At 33.9% G+C, this 9,486-nt stretch overlaps 1 protein-coding gene across 4 annotated transcripts; it reads right to left on the reverse strand.

Moving 5' to 3' along the window:
* Window positions 1–239: 239 nt before the first annotated feature.
* LOC118746701 (sulfide:quinone oxidoreductase, mitochondrial) lies at window positions 240–9,075 on the reverse strand. 4 transcript variants are annotated; one of them, XM_036480587.1, is made up of 7 exons: window positions 8,723–9,075; window positions 4,825–4,930; window positions 4,493–4,717; window positions 2,433–2,633; window positions 1,464–1,673; window positions 584–1,113; window positions 240–485 (listed from the first exon to the last, which is right to left on the reverse strand). In XM_036480587.1, the coding sequence occupies exons 1-6, from the start codon at window positions 8,833–8,835 to the stop codon at window positions 604–606; spliced, it is 1,365 nt and encodes a 454-aa protein (XP_036336480.1). In that variant the 5' UTR covers window positions 8,836–9,075; the 3' UTR covers window positions 240–485; window positions 584–603. The 4 variants fall into 4 exon arrangements, 2 of the variants coding, with proteins under 2 accessions (XP_036336480.1, XP_036336479.1); XR_004993874.1 differs by having other exon boundaries at window positions 443–474; window positions 536–1,113; window positions 8,723–9,071; XR_004993875.1 differs by having other exon boundaries at window positions 443–463; window positions 536–1,113; window positions 8,723–9,070.
* Between the last annotated feature and the right edge of the window lie 411 nt (window positions 9,076–9,486).

Here is a 9,486-nt window from a genome sequence, read left to right on the forward strand (position 1 = left end):
TTAGTCGTGGTATCACAACGGGCCTTCAACTCAGGCCTATGTGTGTCTCTGCGTAGCAGTGACAGCCACATCTACCTACCTACCTACCTATTCCATATTTTCAGTGAAGTCTTTGTTGAACCATGGCTTTGGGGTTTCTTTTTAAAACGATACCTTCTGAGCAAAGTCGTGAAATATTAAAAAAATGCATTTCCAATAAAAAGCTTCTAAAGACATTTTATTTTGGCAAAGGGGACATTTCATTCATTTTTCAATGCGGGAATAATCATTTATAGCTTTATTTTATGTCTTTTTCTTTTTTTACAGTAAAAATGTTTTATGTATGTATCACAAAATATTTGTATGATCACTTCTTTTTGATCGAATTTTGAAAAAAGTTGCAACTCGAATGTCATCTTGCGCCCTTGTCCACTTTTCTTTTTGTCAGTGCTGTATTTTTGTACTTCTTAAGCAGCATAATTTACTGTAAAAACACTTTTGCATTGCTAAGTTATATATTTCATGCAATTTTAAACAAAAATGAGTTTCTGCTTACCTTTTATTGTAATCCTCTCCTCACAAATAACAAATTCAAAGGCCATACTTTTTTTTCGCAAACTGCCTCTATGCATTCACCTTCTTCTCCAACTTCAGTACAGATAAAACTTTACGCATTAGCGCTGGCCCATTCCAATAGCCATTCAACATGACTTTCCAGTAAAGTGTAGGCATTAAGGCCTTTTTCAAAAAGAACATTGAATAGCGTTCCTTATTCTGTGCAAACGGGAATGTTTCCAATGGTTTCAAATCATAATCGAATTCAGCCAAAATACAGCTGTGATAGCCAGTGACGAGTGGACAGGAAGCGTAACCATCGTAGAGGCTCTTCAGTTCCTTTCCCTTCAGCTGAGCCAACATATTGCGATATACAACAGGCGATTGTGCTGCTGCTGATGCGGCAGTCTTTGAGTTGGGCGAAGCCGAGCAATCGCCGATAGCAAAGACATTCTTGTAGCGCAGATGTTGTAGCGTTGATTTGTCCACATCAACGAAGCCAGCCGCATTCACCAATTCCTTGCACTGTGCCAATACAGTTGGTGTGCTCATCGGTGGCGTGACATGTAACATGGCGAACTGGTGGGATTAGGATGATATTTTCAATCGCAAAAACTTTTAAATACTTTTGTGAAACAGTTTTTCAGCGCTCGACCAAATGCATTGAGTTCTTGCGCCAACTCTAAGGCTGAGTGCACATGAGACAACCGTTGCGTCAAAAAACATAACATGTCAATACGCAGTGATATTTCAGACCACGTTTGTCGCAACACGAACAACATACATATACATACTCGCAGCAAAAGTCGAAACAAACCGACTTGGTCGTTTCAACGGCTGCCTCGTGTGTAACTAGCGTAAGTATGTGTAATCACAGTTTAGTTGAGCTGCGCTGAAAAACTGTTTCTATGCATATCATACTCTGATACCTTTTCCTCGAATATCTCCTCTGGTTTGTCGAGATTTTGAAATACAGCCACATCTTCATTAGGCCGCACTTCAATCAAGTTGCGAAGCAAATTCACTTTGATGTCTCGTTTTTCGACGACTTTCCACAGCGCGTCGGCATAGTGTTTCACGCCGAAAATTACGGGCAACGATGTGTTGTACGTAACCGTAATCTTGTTGCGCTTGCCGAGCTGTAGATAAAATATATGTAGGTATGTATATTAGGGTGGCCCAAAAATACACTTTTTGTGTTTTTCCTGCTGCCTCCCCCAGAACTCAAGAACATCAAAAATAACGTAACGGAAACGTAATTTTTTATTTTGAAATTGCCAAAAATTGTCAAAAGGTGGCAGCCCCAGGTTCAAAAATATTTCTAAATATCTTCAAACGCTTTTAGTTTTGATAAAGAAACTTAAATATTTTATTGACTATTAAAAAATTTCGAATTTTCAAATACCTGGCAACCCTATTTAAAAAAATTTTGTCCCACAAACCTACAGAAAACAACGAGTAGAATGCAAAAAAGAATTAAACACATCCATTGAACTGTTCGTGCGTGGTGTTGTTGTGAAAACATAAAATAACTAATTTTTCTATATAACAGCTAGGATTATCGGAGTAAAATTTTTAAGTTAAATAAACATCAAAGTGTTATTTCTTGAAGACTTCTGAAGGGAAATAGCCTCATTTGATCAAAAATATTTATTTTAAACGATTTTATAGCAATTTCACGAAAAAATTTATTTTCCCCTTATAAAATACATGGGAAATTTTAAAGCCCCGGCGACATCGATTTCAAAATAAAAAAATACTGGTCTCTTTATTTTTGATACTCTTCAGATCTGGGGGATGGCTGGAGGAAAACAATTTTGGGCTACCCTAATGTAGATATATGTAAATTTATTTAACCTAATCTGTATTCTTTTTTTTTAATTTTTCAGTGCATTTACCTTGCGGAAATAGTGCTCAGCGATGTAGACAATCTTCTGTGGCGCACCCGGGCATTTGACGGGTGATGCCGGGAACGTGAAAATGGCATTGCCTTCCTGTATGTTTTGCAGACACGCATAAGTGCGATCAACATATTTGGGTGAGTAATTTGAACAAACTTTGCCATTTGGTATGGATAGTGCTTCCACTAAGCCGGGGATCTAGGAAAGATTGAGAATTTTATTAATACAAAAAATTTACTAAATTACCTTAAATGTTATTTTTAAATTTTGAAAACAAAAGTTCAGTGAAAAAAATTGCGGTTATTTTGTCTGATACCATTAAGTCCACTCATCGTGTAGAATATATATACATATATGTCAGGTAAAGTTACTTAAACAACTTTGAATTCAAAAAGCTTTCTTTGAAACATTTTACAATTTTATTAAGCCTCTTTTAAAAGGGCAACTTAAACTAAACCTGTGGCTAGTTTATCATTGAAATATTGTTTGGGAATCCAATGAAGCATTGCTTTAAAGAGAAAATGGCCTAGCTCGACTTAAGCTACTTTAACTGACGGGCACCGATGTGTTTGTATGTATTTTCTCTAGTTTTCTAAAAAAATTATTTTCATTATTTTGGACAAGACACATCTATTACTTCTGCTTTTGATTTTCTAAGGAAAAAAAGTCTTAGGTTTTTCCAGATTTTTCAAAATTTCGAAACTTTTAGATTTTACGGGATTTTTGGGAGGATTTAGGATTTTTTTGCTAATTTTTGAGATTCTTTGTGTTTTATTTTTTGAGATCTTTCGGAACTTTTCGGGATTGCTTCAGGACCTTTCGTGCCTTTTCACAATTCTTTGCTTCTTAATTTTTCAGGATCTGTCATGATTTTTTCGGGACGTGTAATTTTTTGTTTTTTTTTTCAATGTTTCAGGATGTTTCGGGACTTTTCGAGAGTTCTTCAGAGCTTTAGGGACCGTTAAGTAATATATCGGTACTTTTCGGGATTGTTCTTTTTTTGCTTTTTCGAAATATTTCGAAATTTTTTCAGCGCCTTTTGTGCATTTTTATTTATCGGGATTTACCGTGATGTTTTCGGGAGTTTTAGAGGGTTGCTTTTTTAGAACCGTTTAGGATTTTTTTTTTGCACTTTTCGGATGTTTTTTACCTCTCTTGGCTTTTCAGAATTCTTTGCCTTTTTATTTTTCGGGGTCTGCCGTGAATTTTTTTGGCCTTTGAGTGTTTTCAAGATTTGTCTGATTTGTTTTTGGGAAATTTGGGGGTGTTCTTGACTTTTTCAGGAGTTTAAACTTTTTTCAGCACCTTTTATGTTTTTTTTTTTATTTATCGGGATTTACCGTGATGTTTTCAGTGCTTTTAGAGGATTTCAGATTTTTTTTTCGTGGGTTTCCAAGTTTTTTTTGCTTTCTTTTTAGAACCATTGGGTTGTGGATTTCTTTGGCATTTTTCGGGCGTTTTTTCAGTACCTTTAGTGGCTTTTCAGAATTCTTTGCTTTTTAATTTTTCGGTGTCTGTCGTAAATTTTTCAAGACTTGGGGTTTTTTCCCGGTATTTTTCGGGCCTTTAAAGGTTATCAAAAGTTTTGTTTTTTATTTGTTTTTGGAACTTTTAGGGGTTTTCTAAACTTTTCCAGTGATTTAAAATTTGTTTGCTTTCTTTTTGGGTCCGTTTAGGATTTTATTAACGCTTTTCGGTGTTCTTCGTGATTTATTTTTCGAGATATTTCGATATTCTTTCGCGACTTTTCGATATTGCCTACTCTTCCGACTGGTGTGAGCACCGATTCGAGATATATTCAGGGTTATTGCAGTGCACTGCTTGAACGGAAACGCATCCCAACAAAATACTTATACAGTAAAATGACTACTTAAACAAAGTTCATTCCCTAAAAGGGGAGCGGGGGCTATTTTTTAAACTTATATAATTTTCAATGCAAATCTTCCTTGAGCCAATGGTACAATTTGAACCAATTTTCAGGGATATATTAAACTTTGTTCTATGAGTATTTGCCATATTCCTGGGCACTCGTCGTGTGTGGTAGATATTACATTTACCTTCTCATAGTTTAATTGTAAGCCAGTTGCCAAGAGAAGCATATCATATTTGATATTAGTACCATTTGCCGTTTTCACTGTATTATTTTTAGGATCAAATTCCACTGCTTCCGATTTAATCCAGTTAATATTTTTTGGCAGCACTTCTGCCATTGGCCTATAAGACTGCTCCAGTCGTTTCATGCCGCCGCCAATAAGAGTGAACATTGGTTGGTAGTAGTGTTGCTATGAAGGCAAAAAAATCAATCGTTTTATTATAAAAATATATATTAGCTTTAAACTATATATGTATGTATATGTTAATAAATATCAAAGTACATATATATACATACCTCGGCAGGCTCCACAACGGTTACTTTGTGCTTGCCCAATTTTGATGATAATTTTGCTGCGAGTGCGCATCCGCCGGAACCACCACCGACAATCAGTACTTGACACCTAGTGGAAATAAATAATTTCTCGATTTTTTTTTATTATGAAACGTTGAAGTAGGAAGCAAACATATTTTGATATGATAGGATATATTTAACTTTTTATATGTATTAATTTTATCGATAGTTGTAACAATCTCTGAAACTGTTTATTTCAACTATCATCATTTCGAAAACACACTTGTACATAATTGTAGAACATCAAGTATTTATGAAGTTCGGCACTTTGGTAGGAATCATGTTTTCTACTATGAATGGGCGAGATTTTTGCACCACATACCATGAGAGCTTCAGGCTTGTCGTAGGCAGCAAAGCCCTCAAGACTTGAAATCCTCTACAAGCTAGCTCTTTTTTCCAATATATTTTTCCAACTGTTTTTATATTTACTAGCTAAGGCTCTTCATGTTGGCTTACTGTACGACATAACGGCAATATTGGCTCCCTTGTCGCTATATGAAGACCTTCACGAGCGGATAATTAAATAGCGAAATTTTCCGGCTACATAACTTCTGTATCACTGCTTCGGTGGATTAGACAACGTGGTCGATACAGAATGGTTGTAAGACATTCAAAGGGCCCCTATAATCTCATACTTTTCGCCCTGATTAGATTCGGTAGGCCTAGCAACAAGAAGCCTTCTTTGCAATGAGTATTCCTAGAGGAGATATGCCTGCGTTCTTGGCGGTCATTGTGCGCAAGTTGCAGTTGATTATCCTTCTTGTGGTTAATAGGGTCATGGTGGTGAGTTCGTCGTAAAGCCCTTTCCAGCACAACGTAGCCCTCCTGCTATCTGTTCATACTCTAATGCCTTTTTAGTTCAGCTGAGTTAGGATGCGAGTTGCAATGTTGCATGTTGGCGTGCCCTTGAGATAAATTCTCTAATATGAAAGTCAATTCGTTTTACTAGATTGGCAAGATGATCTTTGGCAAGAAATATATTGCCTCTAATATGCTTTCGTAGAAGCATTTTGAGGAACAACCAGTTAAGCATTCATCTTCGTGAGTGGCAAGTGGAAATGGTCACAGACCCACACCTCAAATTGGAGGGGAAGGAAAAAGGTTCGAACAAGTTTAAATTTACATTTTAGCATTTTTATCAAACAATTTCCAATATTTTGAATAGTTTTTATCTATCAACATTTGTTAGTTACGCGCGATATCTTTGCTCTTACAATTCGTTGTTTGCCCTTCCATCTAATTAAAATAACAGTATAAATATATTAACGTTATCTAAATATTGATAACATAATCCTTTGGGGAGATGGCAGCTGCTAAGCAATTGAATAAATGTGTACATTAGGGTGCAATTTTTTATGCTACTACAATGCGAACAAACTTGATTCATGTAAACAGTTTAGAAGTATTCTCGAAGTCGTTATCGATGAAAAAATGTTGTGGAAAAACAACAATAGTTTTCAAATGGTACAGGTTATAGCTGCTATTTTGGAGATGGCAAAATTTCCTCATCAGATTTCTTTAAAAACAAATTACAAAGAAAATCAAATTATAACCACAAAATAATAAAATTAAAGAAAAAACAAGTTCCTAATAGATAATTTTTTTTAAACTAAAAAATTAAAAAAAAAAAAAATAAGTTTATAAAAATCAAATCAAATTAAAAAAAAAATATTTTCCTTTTCAAAACAGCAAAATCTAAAAATTAAATTAAAAAAGAAAAAAAAACTATAATTTTCAGACCGATAAAATATATAAAATACGTTTTTGGAAAGTAGATGAAATTTAAAACATATACATATATCTCTTTTTAAAACAATAAAAATTAGAAGAAAGTAATAAGAAACAATTAAAATAACAAGTAATTTTTAAGCAAAAAACAAAAACGACTTCAATTCTCATAAAAAAATCGGATTTAAACCAAATTAGAATGGGACCATCTGTGAGGTAACACCTTTCCTTTAAGAAAATAATTATAGAAATCGGTTAACGTAGTCCAAAGTTATGCGGTAGCATACATAAAAAATAAATAAGTAAAAAGATATTCCGTCGAATTGATAACCTTCCCCCTTTTTGCGAAGTCGGTTAAAAATTAAGTGAAAAATGTATTTAAAAATCGTTTAATCTTTAAACAAAAAACTTTAATTAATAAACCAAAATAACTTTTTACAAATTAAATGAAATATCTTTTTAAAAGAACAAGAATTGAATAAAGAGGAAAAAAATAATAAATTTAAAAACTAAAAATATATAAAGTTAAAAACGTACTTAAAAGTAAATGAAATGAAAAAAATTGTATTTCTTTTTAAAACAATAAAAACAGAAAAATACAAAGGAAATAATAATAATAAATAATAAAATCTTCGAACTATTTTAACTGATGTCTAATTATCTTACAAAAGATTTGCAACTACAGCGCACTCTGGGTAACGTGAACGTAATTTTTGCACGGGCTGTTCACAAAATCCTAATTGTTCATATTATCAGGATCATATAATTCCATATACATATGTAGGTAAATTGCTTTTTATAAAATTTTATATGCATTTTATTCACGGCAAAAGTAAAAAAATTTTAATGAGTTTTTTAGAACACATTATCCCAAGCTAGCTTCACAAATGACTCTAAGCAAGACACGGGTTATTTTGAAACTGACAAAAAATTACATGGAAACAATAAGCAAAACCAATTCTGCAGCGGAGATGTAACCAATATATGGTTTACAGTTACTTTTTCTCTTTGTTTTTTTTTTCATCTTATTATGCTCTTTAAGCATTCCATTTTCGAGAATTAAGATGTTCACGCTATACAGCGTTTCTGTGGTTCATACTACAGAGTAGCCAATATAATAAATAGACTGTGCACCCGAGCGAGTGTTTCATGTTACCCTATGTTCATGCCACCCAAAGTTCACTGTATCTTAGTCACTGTATTGCACTGCATACATAAACATTGCTTGTGAAACATAATCGTGATTATACTTCACGCAGCGCATACTTATCTTCTCAACAAAGACTACACATATTTTGCCGCACTAATTTCTCACTCTCTCGTTCTTACTGCTCAATCGCATACCACTTTGATATAGAAATCAAAAATCAAAAGACTTCTATGTTATGCTGTGCGTGCCTTTAGTGTAGACGGTGTAGCTCTGGTTTTGAGCGACACATTTATTTTATTTACTCCTTTCTTTTGGCTGCAGGTGTGGATCAGAAGGTGCTACGCGTTGTCAGGGGCCCCCTTTATATCTATGGGGCCACCTTTAGGATTTTTTTGCTCATCATCTTTTGTGTGATGTTTTCAAGCGCATGCATGGTTGTTCTCCCAGCTTGTTTGGCATAATGATTGCAATATTTGGGGGTTTCTTAAGAAAATAGTCTCTTATATGTCCAGCCTCTTTCCAACGTTTTTAGAAATTAAAAGATATTTGGCCAAATAACCCGAATTGACTTTGTCTGGGAACATACCTAACCGGCACTTCCTGCTATTGAAGCGGTAGTGATCCGCAGGCATAACTCATCCTAAGCAAACTAATACTACAAGTTTTGAGAACTAAAGGCATTCACTTCAATATTTTGCCGATTTTTTTTTTTTAATGCGATAATTTTTTACTCTCAAAAAAAATAGATACTTTTAACGATAACTCAGAAACTGAAACCGATTAAAAGGTGAATTTTCTTAATGAAAATCCAAGCTGAGATATTTCTAACATTGTCAAAGTCACGAATAAAAACTTGTGGAGCTGAAATCTATTTTTGCATGAAATTTGCTTACTTACCATTCGATAATGAATACCCCTATTTGGTGACTCTTTATCGCACAGCTAGTGTTTGTTTCTACTTACTCATGCTTGTCTCTCAACGCTTGACTGGTTGCAAATGTGCGAGCAATGCCGCTGCTGCTGTTCATGTAACATCCACTCACGATGGGCAATTTTGTTGAGATTGCTTGCATCATATTTAAGCAATTTATGATATTTAACAAATACACACACGTACACCTTTGTTGATTATAAATATTGTTATTATATTTATTTATTTATAAAATTGATATTCTTGCACTCTACAATGGAATTATCGTTGCTTATCACCGGTTTTTAGAGGCACATGTTTCTTTCTGCCTTTCTCGACTGTATCATACGCATTACTACCTTACTCTTGACAGTTTTGTTATTGCAATACTTTCCACTTAGCGTTCGTAAGTTTTTGTTTTTTTTTTATTATTATTCATATTCGTTGTGTTTTTGCTTTCTGCTCGTTTTTCGCTAATTAATGTCGAAAAGCTTTGTCACATCTCTTCCAATTCAACGATAAGCCTCGAAGCGACGCAACTCAAAAATATTTCATTTTTTGGCTATACGAAACGAGTGTAGTGTACTCATTCAAAAAGTAAAAACGAAAAAAGTAATTCAAAATTATTTTATACACTTAATAACTTTTTCGGTGTTATCATGATGATCTTGGTAAAAAAAGGCACTATTTAACGCTTTTGTTTCTTTACAGAATACATAAATTTTTTTAATTTATTTCAAGTACTGTATTTTTATTGCAGACTAGAACTAATTTGTTGCTCTAGTAGTTGTAGTTCCAATTGTTTAATATACATTTT

This window comes from Rhagoletis pomonella, unplaced genomic scaffold (assembly GCF_013731165.1).
Source record: "Rhagoletis pomonella isolate Grant_MI unplaced genomic scaffold, Rhpom_1.0 Rhpom_scaffold_00011, whole genome shotgun sequence".
Taxonomy (NCBI): domain Eukaryota; kingdom Metazoa; phylum Arthropoda; class Insecta; order Diptera; family Tephritidae; genus Rhagoletis; species Rhagoletis pomonella.